We start from the raw sequence: 19,802 nt of genomic DNA, 5'->3' as shown, positions 1-19,802 counted from the left end.
GAAAATCCAACCGCACATCCACACTTCTGACCAAACACGCAAAAGACACACGACAACCAACTAACCTTTACAAACGAGCAAAGCAATCAAGCGGGGATGCCGTCGCCGCTTGAAGAGAGATAGAGAGAGAGAGGGAGAGAGAGAGAGAGAGAGAGAGAGACAGGGGCCGCATGTTGTGCATACCCCCCAACCCCCTCCCTTCCCCGCGAAGAAACTTGCATTTTCTTCACTCGCACCCATTTCCCACGCTCATGACTCTCCCTCCTCTCACCTCCATTCAATCAACTTTTTTTTTGATCCTCAAATGAAATGCTGGCTTGCGGGACCACGGAGTAATACTTTTAGAGGCAAGGATGCATGGGAAAGGGTGGGACGGATCTGATATATCTTCGGTGGTCAAAACAAACCGAGATACGGCGTTCGTGGCACGATTGAGAAATACTTGCGGTCCTTTGAATGAAAAAAATTCTTCATCTTCACATTCTTCGAGTGCAAGTCTTGATTCTGATCCTGACTTGATGATTTCCATTTTGAAAGAGGGACTGGCTACAAGTGGCAGCCACTCGATTACTTTATCGGCGTCCGTATGCAGAAACGACAGGACGGACTGGCAATAGTCCTACCATCACCCATAACAACACATTCTGTATCATGGTCTGGGGCCACTTGGTACCCATTATCCACCCCTTCGGCCATCAACCATTGCCCCTAGCCATCAATTTGACAGTGGCTCCTCCACCTTGGCCTTTCCTGAGCCTCCTGTTATCTTGCCCCAGAACCCGGTGACACTGCCTGGGGAAGCACCAGGACTTCTAGGCTCCTCTTCACTGCGAAGAGCATTGTAATTCTGACCAGAAGTCTCGCCCATAGTCGCAGCAGCCGAGTTGGTTTCTTCGTCCACGTTATCCTGACTATTGTTGCTCGCCTGTTTACTACCTCTCTGAGGCTTCTCTCTTTTGCCACCGTTAGCTGCGAGGACCTTCTCGAGCGAGTTTTGAGCAGATTCTGATGGGCCGTGTTGATTCCCGTCAGTAGCGCTGAGAGGGAATTTGGCCTTCGGCCTTCGGCTAGGCTTGTGACGTCTCTTGTGTCTCCGGATCGCCGTGCCACCGTCAGCTTGGGGAGCATCTTCGGTACTCGTTTGAGAATTCGTGCCGCTGCTTGCGCTGCTGACAACGTCCGTGGCGCCAGCTTGATTGGCACGGAGCTGTTCTTGACTCTTGCTGTGATCAAGCTTCTTGGACGGTCGTTGGGTTGCTTCTCTGTCATCACTGGCGTTGATACGAGCAGTCTCTACCTTTTGATGAGACAGCACAGGCGGCGTCGGGCAAGAGACTAGACGGTGCTCTCCCGAACCACGTAGTTTTTTTCTGGTGCTTTCGAGATTGTTGCTGACACTACGATAACTAATAGGCGAGGCACTTGGTGTCACTTCATCATTGGAGCGATCCGCCAAAGCGTGTTGGAAAGTATCGATAGATGCGGCAGGCGATATGAGCGTCGTCTCATCATCGGAGCAGTCAGCCAAAGTATGCTGGACAGTACGAGCGGTCTTCGCCTGGAAAAGTTCGGATGGAAGACTTTGAATGCATTCTTCAAGCTCGTGATCATGGGATTGCTTGCTCTCTTTCTCAGATTTTTCAATAACAGCTTTATCCACGGGATGATCGGGGAAATCGTGCAGATACTTCGACACTGGAATGGCCTCACATTCGGATAGACGATGTTGATTGACCATCTGGGCTAATGGGTACTTGGGGCGGACGGTCTCGCCTTCTGCGATCCGATCTTGAGCAGGGCCAGATGAGGTAGCCTTCGTCTGCATGGAATCCTCGCCAGTGACAAATTCTGAAAGCGTGTGATGTGGAGTGACAACCGAGTGTCCCTTGGATGACGGAGAAGTCTGCTGCTGGGACGATGGCTCCTCGCTGCTAGAAATTTTGCCCAAAATCTCGGCCTGGGGCTTGGAATCCTGATGCTCAGTGACAACGATTGTTGGTGTAGTCTGCATGTGGTAACTATCCGATTCTGGCCTTGGCTCCAGTTGACCAAGTGGTGGACACTGTTTCTCGTCTATCTCATTTTGAAGACGGTCGGGACTCGACTCTTCGCGGTGTTCATGCTTCTGCAGCTTGGCAGGCTTTTCCGTGTGAACAAGAGTATGCCCTGTGGATTGGGTTGGAGGCTGCGGCTCACAGAAAGGAGGCTCCCAGCGACCTGGTAAATACTCCATTGGTGCGGATGGTCTGGGTTCCACCTTAACAAGGTCCTGTTTCAAAAATTTCCCATTGTATCTCATTCTTGTATCTCCTTCTCGGGCTCGAACCTCGCGATCATTCTGGATTTGGGTGCACACAGTACAAAATATGCCCAGTACGACATCAGATGCACAGTTCCCATTGATGCCATAGGTACCACGGATCTCGGAGCGTTGAATACCAGTTAGAATGCCTGGAGTAGCGATTAGTTAGCAAGATTCGGGCTGGGGAGCGGGTAGTTGCCCCGGAAGGTAGGCGATGCGGTCAAAGTCGAGCCTTTCCAGACTGCCAGAGCTCCACGGGTAAAATGCACAGGACATCACTACTTACAGCCGAGCGGCGGAGCCAAGGCGGCTACTCCACATGCCAAACAAAGCCTATTGAAGCCATAACTCGGGTTCCAAGCAGCATCTGAGGCGTCTTGTCCACGACTGACCCGCTTGAGTCGCCAATGGGTCTTCCCGAAGAGAACACAAGGTATCCAGAAGCCCAAGAAGCAAGTGCCGAAATCTCCCTGTGGTTCGACGCCAAACTAGGTGAAAGACAGATCAGTATGTGTTCAGGACAGAAGTAACCATGGTGGAGGCTCGCTTGTAAGATCCCAAAGCAGATGTACTGACCCGGCTCATCCAGCCGTTATACGGCTTGTCTCCATTGCCCGGTGTGGTGGGTAGATTGCTAACTGAACTGGGCAGTTCTGCGTAGGAGGCAGAGTATTCTTGCCTCTGCTGAGCCAGAGTAATTGCGGATCTTGGGGTGGGTTGACTAATTGAACCTCTTGGGGTTGGATGGCTGTCTCGGTGGAATGGGACCTTTTTTTGAGAGGCTGCCATGGCTACACTGTTGGAAATTAGAATCATGTCACATCTGCGGGAGACAGTACAATCCGCATGGGGATCCCATCCATGAGCATGCTGGTCGAGGGGTGAGGAGACTTACGCAGCATGCGATGTAGGTTCAACCGGTGCAGAAGCATTGATTTCAGAAAGTCTGCCAGCAGTCAGTATTCACACCATTAAACCAGAGAAACAGGGTACTTGCGATGCGAAAAGCGACTTAAGTAATGCTGTGATACTGATGGTTGTTGAAATGATGATCGATACTGAAAACCGATGGAGAGAGGACAAGAGATCGAATGCAGAAGATCTTCGTAATATGGACACCAGGCGCTCTTGCCTCGTCCTAATGGACGGCGCGGAAATTGCAAATGCGAAAGGAAAGCCCCGACTGCGCTCAACCCGACGACGCAAGCTTTTGAAAATCAACTTTTTATTGAATGTGCAGATCTGTGACGTTGGATACATTAAGTGTACAATTATGAGGTCGCCAATAAGCATGGTCTGTGTCCATCAACATAGCCTCCCGTGACCAAGGCAGATGTCAAGACATCTATTCATTCTCAGGTTAAATGTGGTCAGCATAGCGTTACCTCCTAGGAGAGGCCTTGCTGAGAGAGTCCGACCATGACGAAAATATAATGAAATTTTCTTCTAATGAACTCGGGCAGAGCTTCATACTTGTGGGCGGTTGGGGTCCACCGTTCCCTTGACTTTGGCTGTGTCGGGCGCACCCTCTCCCTTCTTGGACTTGGTTGGGTCATTGGTGATATCAGTGCTGTGCTTTGTATCCGTGTTGGTAAGACCCTCCTGCTTGCTCGTTTGAGAGTTCTTGTCTCCAACAGGCTTAGATGCAGCAGCCTGCCAATACAATGTCAGCTTTTGTCCATACCAATTTCTGTTCTCCATACCTTGTCAGACGAATCCTCCGAGTCAGTCTCCCCAGCTTTGATACCCTTGTTGCTCTCTAGTCTCTTTTTGTTACCACCCTTAGCATCAGGAACAATAGTTTTCGTGTTCTTGCCATCGGCAGAAAATTTCTCCTCGCCTTCATCATCGGAGGTTTCAGGAGTATTAGACTCCTCCTTGTCATCGTCACTGTCCGACTCCTCGGACTTGCCACTGTCATCAGACTTTGCCTCTGCTTCGTCGGGTTTCTCCTCGGGCTTGTCCTCAGACTTCTCGGCTTTGTCTTCGGCTTCCTCCTCGTCCTTCGACTCCTCCTCGGCCTCCTCCTTGTGCTCCTCTCCATGCACCTCTCCGTGCTCACCACCGTGACCGCCGTGACCGTGAGAAGCATCCGGAGCTTTGGACAGGATCCACCAACAGGACGGAATAGTTACAGCCACAGCTGTGGCGGCCCTAAACGGAGTCGTGTTAGGACATGGAAAAGAATGATGAACTGATACTGTAGAATTCCATACCAGAGAGCATCACCACTGGCCTTTGCAGGCTCATGGCTACCACTGGCGTATCCACGTCGAACGACTTGACGGAACAGCTGAGGCCTTGCGGCAGTTGGTCGGGCAGCTCGGATGCTGGAACGCAGGGCAGCGAATCTTGAAAATGCCATTGCTTCGGGATGGCTGAACAATAAAGTCCAGCGATTAATTAGCTAGATGCGATTAGTGTAAGACTTCAACTCGAGGTCATGGCAGGTACATACGAGCGCAATTGAGTGGGAAGGCTTTGGGGAAATGGAGATGGCTGGAAATCAATGAGCCGCCCAGGATGAGCTGTGGAGAACTCAACGGTCCGGATGAAGTTTGATCCGTATGATGCCTGAGGCCATATATTCTTCTATTGGAGCTACTTCTAGAAGAAGGGTAGCCCGAGCTCTTGGTGGGGTAAATCAACAACTCGATCTTAACGTTTGGGAGGAGAGTTTCTCTTCCCAACAACTACAACAAAAATCCCTTGCCTCCATCGCTGCACGAACATACGCGTAGGATCCGTAAGCTTCTCTGACAGGTATATTGTGCCCCCTTCCCAAGTCACCGCCGCCGGCATCACCTCAGTCACCTCCCTTATGTTCTGGGCAGAGAGCTCCACGAGCTCACCATCGTTGACAGAAGACCTCTTACATTCACGCACCTTCTTTCGACCTCGACCAGACTCTCATGGTCGCAGTCTCGATACCTTGAACTTCTTTCTGCACCCTTTGCGCACTCTGACTCTCGGAAACCCAGATCGTCTCCACCATGGCGTCGACTACGATCCCCCCGAATCCTACCTCCCAGACCGTGGCTCAATTACTACCGAAGCTCCACGATGCCGACCCAGACTACAGATTCATGTCGTTGAATGATCTGTTCCAGGTTCTCTCTGCTGGCAAGCCGGATTTCCTACACCATGATTACAACACTGCTGCTCGAGCCGTGGACGGTGTCATCAAGACGTTGGATGATCAGAATGGCGAGGTGCAGAATCTGGCAATTAAATGGTTGGAATCTCTCGATGTTGTACTTGGGAAATGATCAAAGCTAACAATTCAAAGTCTTGGCCCTCTGGTCACCAAGATCCCGGCCAGCATCCTGCCTCCGCTGATCGAAAAGCTTTCCAACCTCAGCATTCAGAACTCGGTCGATAACTCGGTACCTTCCATGGCCCTTCGAACCGTCGTTACTACGCTACCTAGACCGATCAGCGGTGTCGCCCCGACGAAAGAGGTTGCCGAGGCGTATTTAGCAATCAGCAGAGTCCTGATCCCCAGACTTCTCGGCCGAGTTGTCATCAATTCATATAGAGCCGTCGTGCTTCCTGCCCCACCACGCGGCATGCTAGATCTCGAAAAAGAAATAGACCCAGAAGCAGTCGATGTATTAATTGAGGTTGTGAGATGCTTCGGCCCTATGTTACAGCAGTCCGAAGTGGAAGCACTCCAGGCACTGCTTGTTTCCATCTTGGAAAAAGGACGAGCAAGCTCCGTCGTCAAGAAGAGAACAGTAGTAGCGGTATCTATCTTGGCCATTTATCTTTCAGATTCTGGGCTGAGTAGATTCCTCTCTCTATTGATTGAGCGCCTTCGCAATCCTCACATTACAATGGTGGAGAGACGTCTCTACATCACAATCCTAGGATCTATGGCACGATCAATCCCATCAAGATTTGGTCCCTATCTCAGAACTCTTTCTCCGTTCGTCCTTGCTGCTCTAAGTGAGCAGGAACTCAACGATCAGATCGAAAACTCGGCTGAGGATGGCGAGCCTGATCCGGAGACCGACGATGTTCGCGAGGCTGCTCTTGTGGCGTTAGACGGATTCCTTGCTTCCTGTGGAAGTGAGATGCGTGCCTACACCGAGGAGACCATTGCTGCACTCATTCGATTCCTCAGTTACGATCCAAACTACAATGATGATGATGACGATGAAGAGATGGGTGGTACTCAGGAAGACGACATGGATGGCTTTGATGAAGATGACGAGTTTGAGGCTGAAGTTGGATTTGACGACGACGATGACGACACTAGCTGGAAGGTCCGACGATGTGCCGCGAAAGCTCTGCACACCCTCATCTCCACTAGAGGTAGTGGTGATTTGCTGGAAGATGGTACCTTGTACGCTCAGGTCGCCCCAGGCTTGGTGCAAAGATTCAGCGAGCGAGAAGAAAATGTCCGTCTGGAGGTCATTGCAACCCTTGCATCTCTCATTCAGAAGACTGGAGAAGGCTCTCTGATCACACTCTCAGCTGACTCGGAGGACTATCTCAATCATCCCCCACAGGGTCGGAAGCGTAGGAGAGAGAGCAGCTCTATGCATCCCGACAAGAAGGAAGTCTCAGCTGGCCTTGTATCACCTACTATTGAACCTGTTCCGGCCTCCGGTCCTAGAGCAGACCTAGCGAAGCTGAGTCCGGCCTTGGTCAAGGCTACGACGAAGCTCCTGAAAGGTAATTCCATTCCGACCAAACAAGCATTGATCAAGCTATTGGACGATGTTGTCTTGGTCCAGAATGGTGGTTTATCCGAGTATTTTGGCCAAATTGTAGATCCTTTGATTGATGCTGTGATGACAACTTCAGGCTCTACCGGATCTGTCATTAACAGTGGGGGTGCTTCCTCAGCTACGGCGAATACCCTGCGAGTTGCCGCCCTTCATCTGATAGGTGATATTGCATCTACACACTCTTCAAGTGTGCTACAGCCCTACCTGCCAAATATCGTGCCCGGTGTTGTATCAGCCGCCAACGACAAGTACTACAAAATCTCCGGCGAAGCCATTGGCACTGTCGAGGAATTAGTCAAGGCGCTTACCCCTCCACGATCGGGTTCGGTGAATCAGGAACAGCAGTCGGACCTCCAACAACTCTTCAATGTTATCCTCAATCGTGCTTCTGCCAGCGACGCGGATTTGGAAGTTCGACAGCGCGCAATCCAAACTCTCGGAATCCTCGTTGCACGTACAGCCAGCAAGGAAGGCTCATCATTGCTCTCAGCTGCTGATAGAACCGCCGCATTGGACCTCCTGAACGACCGGCTAAAGAACGAGACCACCCGGCTTGCTGCTGTACGTGCCATCGACACTATTGCCGCCTTGACGAGTGACAAGGGTCAGTTACAACCGAAGTGGATCAGAGAGGTATCGCTCGACCTTTCTGCTCAGCTTCGAAAGGCCAATAGATCCCTCAGAGGTGCCAGTCTTGCGGCTCTGAAGAATTTGATTGTTTCCCCAGCTACTAAGGGCGCACTCGATGCTTCTACCATTGAAGGTCTGATGAGCGCCCTTGTACCTCTGCTCACAACTGTAGATCTCCACCTCCTCGGCCCTGCACTTATAGTTATCTCGTATCTGGTCAATGAGAATCCGGAGCTCGTTGTTACTGACCAGCTAAATGTTGAGCTGTGTAATCTTTTGATTACCTCTCTCGGTGGATCAGTCCTCGGCGCTGTGTTAACACTCGTCAAGAACATCGGCCAAACGGGCGTCGGTCAGAAATTGATGAGTAGGCTCCTGCTCAATGTCAGCGTCAATGGCGACCCAGTAATTATTGGAAAGGTGATCGGTACACTTCTCGTATACGGTGGCCCTGCAATTGGCGTCAATATTGAAAACTTCTTAAGCGAGGCAGTCAACCCGAATTCTGACGATTCTCGGCGATGCTTGGCCCTAGCTGTACTCGGTGAAGCTGGACTACGTATGGGAACAGAGTCTCCTCTTAAGCCATCTACCTTCACGGCACAGTTCTCCACTGCGTCCGACAAGGTTCCTCTGGCCGCTGCGGTTGCTCTCGGACGTGCAGGCGCGGGCAATGTCGCCGTGTATCTGCCTGAGATATTGTCCCTGATGGATAAAGGTCAAAGCACTCAGTATTTAGTGTTGCATTCAATCAAGGAAATCCTCCAACAGGCTAACAGTAGCTTGGTGGATATCAGCAGTTATACCAAGTCGATCTGGGACCGTTTGCTGCAGGCATCTCAATCTGAGGACAACAAGGCTGTCGGAGCAGAGTGCATTGGACGAGTTGCTATTATTGACCCGAAGATCTACATGCCCGATTTGAAGGTAGAATTCCGATTTCTTTTTTCGAGGTATGGAGTTGATCGCTAACACAACATAGAAATACCTCAACGACAACAATCCCTTGATCCGGGCAGTGGCGATTCAAGCCATTAGATACACTTTGCCAGAGAGTGACGAGACTTTCGACACTGTCCTCAAATCTGTCCTCGTTGACATGCTCAATATCATGCTTCACGACAAGGAGTTAGAAAATCGTCGTCTGGCTCTTACCACACTCAACTCGGCCGCCCACAATAAGCCTGGTTTGATCATCCCAAATCTCAGTGTCCTCTTGCCACTTGTCTTGAATGAGACGTTCATCAACCAAGCCTTGATTCGAGAAGTAGCCATGGGTCCGTTCAAGCACAAGATTGACGATGGTCTTGAAGTTCGAAAGGTAAACTGACTTCTCACAACCCTACAAAGATCATGTACTAACTATTCAAACAGAGCGCCTACGAGACCCTGTACTCTCTCATGGAGACTGCCTTCACTCGCCTCAAGACTGTCGACTTCTACGATCGAATAATCGCTGGTATTCTAGACGAGCACGACATCCGCTCCCTCTGCAACCTCATGCTCGCTAAGCTCATCGTCCTCGACCCCGAAGAGACAGGCCACCGCCTAGACTCCATCGCGACTAATTTCCGGACCGTTATCTCCATCAAGCTCAAGGACAACGCCGTTAGACAAGAGATAGAGAAGCAAGATGAAGCCATTAAGAGCTGTCTGCGTGTCTCAGCAATCCTCCAGGCTTCGATCCCCGGCGCCAGCACCGGTATCGGTGCCAATCTTGGGCAGCATCAGATCTGGCGTACATACTGGGAGTGGGTCGAGAAACTCTACGAGCCCATTTTGAAGTCTATGCGCGAGGAGGGCACGGATTCTGTTTATTGAGAGGTCAGAAAATCTCCCTTCTTACACCTCGCTCCTGGGTGATATGTCGGAGTGGCTACTGGATCTCGGTTGAGAGATCTTTGTTTATGATGATATGAATGATGCATGCAGCGATATGAATAGACCGAGCAATCATGAATTTTGCGGGTGATGTGCTTGAGGGCAGAGGGAGGGGGGTTATTTGCCAACGTATGCTTACGGTCCATTGCATAGTTTGCGAGTTTACACCAGGGGCTTTGTGCTTACTAGATCGGTAGACACCAAAAGAAAATAAGATATCCATGTGAATAAAACAATGTGTAGTCTTTTTGATTGAGATTATCATTAGTAGAATGCGCCATTAACCAACCCCAGTGTCATTTATTCAGAGGCACACATCCAAAGGCACACTCTAAGGACATCGTGTGATGGCTGGATGCAAAATGCAACGCCTTTCTTTTCTGGTTTAAAGATGAGAATCTATGCAAATCAGACATCTCAACGATGTGAGATACAGGAGTCCGCCACTATCTGAGGAAAAGAGAGCAGAGAGGCTGCGACCACATGGCAGCCAAGCTGTCGTCGGAATCGAGTTTTCCGTTGGAAAAGCCGATTTACTCCCCGCGTGCAATGTTTTTCAGGGGCTCGCTTCATTCAAGCCACGACTCGAATTTTTGCCGGGCGCTCGACTATGTCTGATCACCTCACAACATCACAACATCACTCGCAAGTCCACGCACGGTGCCCACCCGCGTTTGACGGACTCCCATTTTGATCTTAATACATAACTACAAAAAGCTGCATGTATGTATTCGTTCTCCTCTGGCCCATCCCTCGCACCCGTCGATATCGCATCCCTCCGTTCATCCCCTTGTTCATAATAGTAGCATCGCAACCTGACCACGCTTTAACGCAAATCCGGACCTTATCCCGCCCGTTCCGAAATGATCCAGTCGCTGAGAAAAAAAGAGAGTCGTCCATCTGCTCACGATTCGTGTGCGCGTGTGATACCAGAAATTTTCATAATCATAGCATAACCCATACCAAATGCTCCGAACAATGCAGATCCCACCTCTCACTTCAGAGCTCCTTCTGGCAACTTCAAGTTCTTCACCGTCTCGTCACTCACAGCCTCAGCGCGCAGATTCAGCTCTGGAGCACCGCCTTCGACTAGACTGGGCTCCTCCTCAACGACCTTCTCCATGGTTTTTCGAGCATCTTCATCGGGGATTGGAACTGGGTCGTGACCTTTGCCGCTATTGCTACCGCTTACTCCAACGCCGGGAACACCTTCCTCTAGTGCCTTCCTCTTCGCATCACCAACGATCTTTTCCGACTCGGAAATCTTGCCTGCGATTGAGTTTGGATCACCTTCGACGCCGATCGCAGACGAAGGTTCCTTGGTAGTCGTCATGAGGGCAGATTTGTTGAGGCGGACGACCATGCAAGAGAGATTGTCGGTGCTAAAGCGAGCGAGGGCGTGGTCGACGAGCTGTTTAGCCGCAGCAACGGGATCTTGTTGGTTGCGAATAAGGTCTACAGCCTCTTGATCGGAGCAGACGTCCCACAACTGTGTCCCGTTAACAGTGAACTTCCACGGGCGGAAGGAGTACTTACCCCGTCGCACGCAAGAATGATGAACTCATCGAGATCAGGTTGAATAACGGTTTCCGTGGTATAGGGGTGACCAGTCACGAGATCTTTCATGTACGAATCTCCCAGGGCACGAGTAACAGCCAGAACACCATTGACACGGTTGTTTAAGATCAGACCTCCGGCATTGGCAACCCGCTTTCCTTCATTCTCGTCACTGCCCTTGTGATCATACGACAATCGCAGAGCCTTGCCGTTTCTGCAGAGAATAATCCGGGCATCACCAACATTCGCAGTGTAGAGAACTCGCTGACGAGACGCGGTTGTTCGGAGTCTCGCATGTGTTGCTTCGCTGTTTGGAGCTGAGGCACTGGCGGTCACGTGAGTTGCTGATTTGCTCATGTCTACCGCACTGTCCCCAGACTTGTCGTCGCCCTTGGAAGCGTCATTTTGAGCACGAACTTCGGCAGCGGTTGCAGGTGCGATGGCTGACGATCCGGTAGCGGACTGAGAGTTTGGTATCCGGTCTTCCCAGCGAAGGACAGCCGTGACAGCGGTACAGCCACTGTTCTTGAGGGGGAGCTTTTCCAGCTGAGCATCAACGATTGTGAAGGTCTGGTCGAGAAGCTCGGGGATGGGAGTATTCGGGTTTTTGCGTATCGTCTCCTCCAGAATGATATGGAGCTTCTTACCGCACCAATCAGCTGCAAAGCTACCGGCATGACCGTCAAAGATAGCAAAATAGCCATTGTCAGTCTCCATCATCTCCGGGGACGAGACCGAGGGACTAAGAGTAGGTGTCGACTCGCCGGGTGCCAGCTCCTCGTTTGACTTTGACTTGATGCTCGAAGTCTCTGGTCCCAGAGCGGGAGCCGGGGTATGTAAGAAATTGTACAGGAACGCATGCGTGTCCTCCATAGTGCGACGGCATTTCTTATTCTTGTCCTCCCAAACGCCTACCGTGAAGGTGGATTTCGGACCTGGAAGAGACTCGCCGGCCGAGTTGTTGTGCTGGCCCTGGGGAACACTGAGTGCTGGATCTTGCTTTCCGAGCTTCTGAAGAGGGGTCTGAGAAGTGACTTCGGCGGCCTTCAGGAATCCAGCCGAGTTTGGGCTCTTATCGAAGTGTAGAGTGTTCTTGGCGCTGGCTAACAGCGAGCTGGCCTTTCCTCCCACTCCACTACTCCGACGCTTCTTCTCGACCGTGGCGCCTGTATCTGCAGCTTGACGGCCGGGAGGGCTGCCGTTACCACTGCGCTTCTCGCCCGTCCCACTGTCCTCCGCGGCTTTCGGGGTATTCGGGGTCTTGGGGGTCTTTGGGGTGGCCATGGTGATGGGAACGACGTTCTCTGCCTGGGGCGCTGGAACGCCTTCTTTTGGAGGAGAGCCACTGCTTCCAAACATCTTATTGAGGAAGCCACCCCCGGAGGCCCTCCGCTGTTTACTTCCGCTTCCTGCCACTTTGGTGGCTTGCCTGGTGCTGTCTCGAGGAGACTTGGGGGGAGGTGCGATGAGGGAGGGAGGATTCGTTGGTTTGTAGGTTTGTGGGTTTGTAGGTTTGTAGGTTTGTAGGTTTGTAGGTTTGTAGGTTTGTAGGTTTCTTGGTTCGTTGTCGCCCGGCTGATTGCGTCGTCAAGTTCGGAGATGTGGGGTTGTGGGATTGTGCCTGTCTGTCAACTGGTCTATCGGCCTGCTGTCTGCCTGCCTGCTATATGCCTAGGCAAATGGGTAGATCGGGAGTGCCAGATGATGGTGAGCGTCGATCTTGAGATAGTCGGGTCTGCGACGTCTTTTTCCCCGTCTTCTCTCTTGCTTTTCTTCTCCTTTGTCTTGCTTGAAGTTTTTCTTGTGGTGATTATTCTTCTGCTTCCTCGTCTTCTGCTTCTTCTGCTTCTTCTGTCTCTGCTTGTCGTGCAAGAAGTGGTGGTTGTATCGTTGGTAAGGGTCGGGGGTTGCAGCTCTGGGTCGATAGGGTGGTGATAGGTAATAGTAGAAGTAGGTTGGGTAGCTGCGTCGGTTAGCGTGAGCAATGACGATACTTCGTCAAATATGGGGTAACAAACATCCTTTGTGAGCGTCTGTTTTGATCCGCGGTTTTTACTCTGCTTCAGCGATCTGTGCTGCGCGCTACGGTGGCTTGGGTCACGATGAACGAGATGGTTTCCAGATCGAGGCTTCAGGATTACAGTCCTGCGTGAGACTGCCCAAGTGCTGTATTAGCAAGATCGTGGCAGTTGAATGATGGGGGTTACGGGTCCGGCCGAGTAATAATCCGATCCCATTCAATCCTATCCAATCCATTCCATTCCATTCAATTCAATTGGAATCGATTCAATTCAATTCAATTCAATTCAATTCAGCTCCATTCACACTTGGTACTAGGCGCGAGATCCTTTGATGAGACGGAAATAGAAGTATTGAAAGTATATACTCCGTCTAGAACTACTAATACTACTTATATACTAGTATATACTACGTACAAGAGTTGAATATCCTACTAGTACCACTATATGTAACATGCCTAGAAGTACAACGATCCCGTATCTGGGGTTGAGAGTCGGGGTCCATCCAGGGGGATGGGGGATGGGGGATGGGGGATGGGGGATGGGCAGGGGGGGGGGGGGAAGATGGGCAGGCTGTGCACTTGATCTAGCATTGCATGATATCCACCGATTCCACCGATTCCTCCTATTCCGAGCTATTCTTGCCGGCCCCCCCTCCACTACTTAACACTACTTAAGAAGAGTGGCAAGAAAGCCAATTCCGCCGCTCACCCGCTCACCCGCTCACAGGGGGCGAGGATCAGCATCGGCCGACACAAGCACCGGTGGCACCGGATCCAGGGCGACGGGGAGCGGAACGGATTACCAGGGATGAACAGAGGGGGAGGGGGAGGGGGAGGGGTCGAGGCAGATACTACCATAACAAGGAGACAGACCCAGCTTCGACGATCCTACTTCTCACACATACAAACATACTACTAGGAAGAGAAAAAAAAGAAAAAGAAAAAAAGAGAAAAAAAAGAAGAAGAAGAAAAGAAAGACTGTCAGTCATTAATCCGTCGGTAGATTTCCAAGTTCCTGCATCAGCCGACAAAGGCAGAGAGCAGGACCAAAACCAAGATGCAAATCAATGCGTGTATGTTTGGTGAATAAACAAAGAGTCCCTAACTCCTACACGCGATACGGGGAAAACGCCGGCACTGCATCTCGTGGTCACCAAATCATCTGAGCCGATTCAGACGGGCCTGAAGGTCGTCGTCTGCCGAATCGGTTCCTCCACCACCGCCCCCAATAGCTTGTGCAATCCGTCCCTCGGCCACTGTGGTGCTTTGGAGACCCGAAGGAGTCTCTCCCATCTGCAGCAACAATCAGCACAGGTAACAATGTGACCCACTCGGCGGAAAACTTACAGCGTTCTTGAGATCAATTCCAATCTCCTCCAACACCTGCTCGACGACCTCCTCTCCCTCGGCCTCATCCTCGAGCCCGGTAACATCATCGATGGCATCGTCCATCATCTCCTGTCTCTGATCCATAATATCATTTTCCTTTTCGAACTCCATCGCGATCCGCTGCAGAGCTGGCAGGTTCATGCTCCTGTTCATACTTCCCAGTACACCGGTTGCACCCTTCATCGCCTGCATCATCTGCTCGTTCGTACGGACGGTCTATCGCAGAATCAGCCAAACAGCTCCCCTCCCCATCCCCCCCCCCCCCCCCCCCCCCCAAACCCTTCCCCCAAAAGCCCTCCCATATGCCATGCTGAGCCACGTACCTGGATCCTCAGCGAGATAGCCTGCAGTTGCGTCCTCATGGAATAAAACTTCTCAATATATCTCCTTGTCCGCACCAGATCCTTCGCCTGGATCTTGCATGCCCCCATCTGCCCGTTCTTCGCGCTCTTCTTGATCTCCTGGATCAGCTTCTTCTCCTGGTTCTCGAGCTTGACTCGTTCGCGGTCCAGTTCCCGTTGCGTTTTCTCGAGACTGCGCTGGTGCGCCCGAAGCCTCTCGGCTGGCGTGGTGCGCTTACCGAAAGCCCATTCGACGATCTACGATGAATATCAGCTTTTGACTTGATGCGCGGGGCGAAGTGAACATACGTTCATGTTGCACTGAAAGTGGGAGTTGAGAGTCGGGGATTCTTGGGTGGGTAATTGGGTACTTATCGAGATCGGGCCATCGTCATTGTAGGTAGGTAAGTAACCGTGAAAGCTTGGCCTCAGATGTTCCGGTAGGGTATCAGAGCAGAGGCGGCTGGCTACCTACCTGGCTACCTGACCTAGACTACCTTGCCCTCACGAACCTGTACAACACACAGATAGAAAGAGTTTGCTACCTAGTCATAATATGCATTGCATTGCCGGATTATGCCAACCGAAGGATTCATTCCTGCCAAAAAACCCCAAGTTCTAGACGGTCCACGGCTTTCAGTGCGACGGTCCAAGAGGGGCTTAGCCATACGGCAAGTGGATCAGAATTGATCCGCCTCATTTACTTCCAAGTACAACACCAACGTTCATTCTCCTCAGCCTCTTGATCAACCCCAAATGGTCGCAACACATACACGATGAGCCAGGAATACAGCAAAGGAAAGGGGAAGGAGGAAGCCCAGGAGGAACCTCGCTCTGGTGGCAGCAAACGAAAATCGCTGAACCGACCTCAATATGTCACCGTGGGCTCCGGATCGACGTCAGAGAGCGCCGCCCGATTGCAGGCTCTACTGGACAACGACTCGGGCTATGGAGGAAGCACATCAGGAGAACATGGAGCACCGACATGGAACCCAGCCCTGACTGAAGATAGACCTACTCCTATGCACTCGTCAGCGATGGGAGAGAGGGCGGAAGCGGACAGAAGGGTACAGGCCAATGCTATACATCAGCTATGGTACAATTCACATCGAGCAACCCTGGCGCGGTCCATCAACAGAGTTGTGGAGACCCTGGAATCTCTGCAGGAGATGAACGCGACTTGGCCGGCAACATACCCTTCCGTTCAACCCGCTCAAGCATTACAATTTCGGAGACAGGACCCCCGACCTGGACTGGTACATACGCAGACGACAGCTCCAGACGCATCAGAGGCAGCACCTCCCCGTCCAGGACTTGCGAGACGGTCACAGACAATTGGAGCAGACCCAGTCGAAGCCGAGTCAAGCAAGGAGGCAGAGCAAAGAAAGGTCCCGGAACCACGATTGATCACACCACAGATCGCCCAGGAATTCTCAGTGTTAAAATTGGACCTCAAGTTGGGATCATTGCACCAGGCCGAGCTGGTACATTCCTTGGAGAAGAACTCGATAGCCTCTCTGCTTGACGGAAAGATCAGCTCCAGCATCAAGCACTTGCTGAATCTACGAGAGCGGATAGAGGATACTTCGAGCAAGGTCCTGGTTACTGGTGACCTCAACGCCGGAAAGTCCACCTTCTGCAACGCCTTGCTGCGGAGAAAGATTCTGCCTGAGGATCAACAGCCGTGTACGAGCATCTTCTGCGAGGTTTTGGACTCAAGGGAGAACGGTGGTGTGGAGGAGGTTCATGCGATCCACAAGGAGGTGGTATACAATCGACATGACGAAACTACATACGATGTCTTCACCTTGCCGGAACTGGAGAAGATTGTCGTCGATCACGAAACCTACACCCAATGCAAAGTCTACGTCAAGGATGTCCGGTCTATTGACGAGTCGCTACTCAATAACGGTGTTGTGGACATCTCCATTATCGATGCCCCTGGTCTAAATCTAGATACCACGAAGACGACTGCAGTATTTGCGCGCCAGGAGGAAATCGATGTTGTAGTCTTCGTTGTATCAGCAGCCAACCACTTCACCATGACCGCCAAAGAGTTTATTTGGGCAGCTGCCGCTGAGAAAGCTTATATCTTCATTGTAGTCAATGGATACGACAACATCCGGGACAAGAATAGGTGTCAAAAGATGATACTCGATCAAGTCGCTGGTCTCAGCCCCAAGACATCGAAGGAGTCGGCAGATTTGGTTCACTTCGTATCGAGTAATGCCATTCCAACAGCACCCTCGCCACCTGGAGGAAGTGGTAGCGGAAGCTCAAGCGGAGGAGGGGGAGATGGGCCAGACTTTGATGAATCTGATCCCAAGGGCAAAGGGAAGGACAAGGAGAAGATTCGGGATTTCGATCACTTGGAACAGTCACTCAGACGATTCGTGCTCGAGAAGCGAGCTCGTTCGAAATTGGCGCCAGCTAAGACCTACTTGCTCAATGTTCTGGGCGATGTTCAGACCCTCGCCACAGTAAATCAGGAAGTCGCCCAGTCGGAACTTGACAGAGTCACCAAGGAACTCAATGACCTGGAGCCTCTATTGGAAGCCTCGAAGAAGGCCAAGGCCGAAGTAAGCGATGACATTGACCGAACAATTGAAGCTACGTGCCAAGATATTTACGACCACACTCGATCAACCATCACCGCCTCCATTTCACAGGCTGCCGACGAGGAACTTGGTGTCCCCTACCCGGGCCTTCTCAGTGTCTTCCAGTACGCCGAGGACATCAAAGACGCCATGCTATCTCAAATCTCGGCCTCGGTCGAAGCCTGCGAAGAGCACGCTCGCTATAGAACCGTTGAAGGCGTCTCCTCCATCAAGCAACTCGGCCTCTTGCATCTTGGCGACGAGTACACCGACCTCAGCTTCCGGAGTGATGTCATGTTCCGCCGCAAACGAGACATTCTCGCCCGTCAAGTCGAAATAGAGACCGAGCTCTGGGACTTCTTCGATTGGTCAACTATTCTGCAACGCCAGGAGAAGATGGCTGGAACTGGTATGGCATTGACGGTTGCCACAGCAGTAGGAAGTCGCATGGTCGGCGGCTTCGGCTGGGTTGATGGCGCTCTCGGAGCAGCAAAGGTCGTTGGCAATAACAACCTCCGTAAGCTGATCCTACCTGGTGTCGTCGCTACAGCAATCGCAGCAACCTATTACATTCTTCTTCAAATTCCCCACTCGCTCCCCCATCGCCTCAGCACAAAGATTAGCAATCAGCTTGCGGAGATTGATTACGTGCACTCGAACTCTACCCGTATCTCCTCTTCCGTTCGCAAGGTCCTCCGTTTCCCCGCCGACAATTTGAGAGTCGGTCTCCAGCGCTCCGTGGAGCAACTGGGCAGCAAGAGAGAAGAGACCCTCAAGATTAGAGGCGAGAGCGAGGTTGCACGGAAGTATTTCGGAAATCTCGTCAACAAGGCAAACGATATCAGAAATTCGGTCGAGAACGTTGATTTGGAGGGTCCGGCACCTGGCGTTGCTGCTGGATACGATCCTTGAACACCCCATTCGGCTCTTCTTCCTTTCTGCGTGGCTTTCTGGACTACGCGGCAATTATTTAATACCTCTTCCCAATACCCCTTTCTTCCTTTGAAAACTCAAAATCGGGTTTTGACACTCGTTCTGGCGCTTGGGCATGGTATGGAAAATGGACGCAACAAACACGCACGCCTTCATGATTCTTAATTTGGCCTTGGACTTGCATGGGTTGCAGGCGCGGTGGGACTGCTGCTTGTCCGGGAAATCCCCACTTCTTGTTTTATATTCATAGTTTGTCTTGATGATTGATGGTGTGGTGCGAGAGGAGGGTGCACGGGAGAGAGGAAGTATGGAAGGATGAGTACATATGTGTTTGTAATTGAGCGAGAGCTTTTCTGCTTGGAGTCAACTCGCTTTCTGCTACCCTGTCTGTCTATTCGTGAAATGTTTGCGAGCGGTGACTATGACTTCGAATATGAAATCCACGCCTACTACAATGGTTATCCCCTCCCTGTCTCTCCAGTCTCCTCTTGCAAGAATTGAACGGATATGACTAATGACTAATCCCTCCGACGGCTTGTCAGAATGCTTACTCACTCATCATGGCTTCATGTTCGGCGCAAAAGGGCGTCTGAAACTTTTCAAGGTGCTTCTTGAGCCTTGAGCGATCAAAGCAGCGGGAGCGTCTACGTCTACATCCACGTCTACGCTTACGCTGTAAATTCATCTTCCTTTAGGGTGTGTATGGCTCGCAGTTGCACAAGTCCGTGCAACTAAGCAGTTGAGTTGATCTTAAATACCGGTAGGATCAAGTCAACTTCACAGTGGAAGTTGCACGTTTCAAGGCTTGTACAGCTCGCAACTAGCAAACTGAATAGCAATTTGCAACTTAAGGGGGGGTTTTTAAAAAAAAGAAAAAAAAAGAAAAAAAAAAGAAAAAAAAAGAAAAAAGTGATCCGTTACAATTGCTAATTATTATTTTTCGTAATAGACTCGATATTAACGGCTTATTATTATAACTATTAGATTACTTATTATTATTGTAACTACCGGATTGCTTATCATTATTATAACCATTGGATTACTTATCACTATCATCACTATTGGAATCTATCTTAGGTCACCGTTGGTGACAATAAGACCCGTGGGCCGTCCTGGACCATAATGCTTGAAGCAATCAGGTTTCCGGATCACGCTTCCCTCCCCAACTACCTAGCACCATTCCCAGGAAGAGGCATGTCCCTCCCTTTCTTTGCGCTATGATATAAAAGCCAACGGATATCGAGTTTCCATTAATTAAGGATCTAAAACGAAAAGACAACGACAACGACATCGGCCCTTTTATAGCTGCTCCTTCTCAGAAACGCCCGCGAAATTCCCCTCCACGATCTCCTGCTGAGCACACGATGGGCGAGTACACGGCGTGGATCTCGGTGACAAGAAGATCAATCCACTATA

The 19,802-nt window shown here is 51.0% G+C and overlaps 5 protein-coding genes across 5 annotated transcripts; 2 read left to right on the top strand and 3 right to left on the bottom strand.

Moving 5' to 3' along the window:
- Window positions 1-715: 715 nt before the first annotated feature.
- Window positions 716-5,216, bottom strand: L3040_002441 (uncharacterized protein; the record flags this gene model as incomplete). Its single annotated transcript, XM_007289656.2, has 10 exons — window positions 716-2,451; window positions 2,589-2,790; window positions 2,879-3,098; window positions 3,198-3,248; window positions 3,300-3,598; window positions 3,776-3,955; window positions 4,006-4,456; window positions 4,519-4,709; window positions 4,761-4,801; window positions 5,189-5,216. 10 exons carry the CDS (start codon window positions 5,214-5,216, stop codon window positions 716-718), a joined length of 3,399 nt encoding a protein of 1,132 aa, XP_007289718.2.
- A 79-nt stretch (window positions 5,217-5,295) lies between these two features.
- L3040_002440 (uncharacterized protein) lies at window positions 5,296-9,489 on the top strand (the record flags this gene model as incomplete). Its single annotated transcript, XM_007289657.2, has 4 exons — window positions 5,296-5,537; window positions 5,592-8,595; window positions 8,651-8,989; window positions 9,043-9,489. 4 exons carry the CDS (start codon window positions 5,296-5,298, stop codon window positions 9,487-9,489), a joined length of 4,032 nt encoding a protein of 1,343 aa, XP_007289719.2.
- A 1,054-nt stretch (window positions 9,490-10,543) lies between these two features.
- L3040_002439 (uncharacterized protein) lies at window positions 10,544-12,390 on the bottom strand (the record flags this gene model as incomplete). The annotated part of the gene is made up of 2 exons (XM_007289658.2): window positions 10,544-11,038; window positions 11,086-12,390. 2 exons carry the CDS (start codon window positions 12,388-12,390, stop codon window positions 10,544-10,546), a joined length of 1,800 nt encoding a protein of 599 aa, XP_007289720.2.
- A 1,894-nt stretch (window positions 12,391-14,284) lies between these two features.
- Window positions 14,285-15,171, bottom strand: L3040_002438 (uncharacterized protein; the record flags this gene model as incomplete). Its single annotated transcript, XM_007289659.2, has 4 exons — window positions 14,285-14,419; window positions 14,474-14,731; window positions 14,839-15,114; window positions 15,166-15,171. The coding sequence occupies 4 exons, from the start codon at window positions 15,169-15,171 to the stop codon at window positions 14,285-14,287; spliced, it is 675 nt and encodes a 224-aa protein (XP_007289721.1).
- A 461-nt stretch (window positions 15,172-15,632) lies between these two features.
- On the top strand, window positions 15,633-18,365 carry L3040_002437 (uncharacterized protein; the record flags this gene model as incomplete). Its single annotated transcript, XM_007289660.2, has 1 exon — window positions 15,633-18,365. One exon carries the CDS (start codon window positions 15,633-15,635, stop codon window positions 18,363-18,365), a length of 2,733 nt encoding a protein of 910 aa, XP_007289722.2.
- Window positions 18,366-19,802: the final 1,437 nt, after the last annotated feature.

This window comes from Drepanopeziza brunnea (genome assembly GCF_022702325.1).
Source record: "Drepanopeziza brunnea f. sp. 'multigermtubi' strain 214-2 chromosome Unknown ctg3, whole genome shotgun sequence".
NCBI classification, from domain to species: domain Eukaryota; kingdom Fungi; phylum Ascomycota; class Leotiomycetes; order Helotiales; family Drepanopezizaceae; genus Drepanopeziza; species Drepanopeziza brunnea.
The sequence above is the reverse complement of the archived record's forward strand: the minus strand, read 5'-3'. Positions and strand labels throughout refer to the sequence as shown.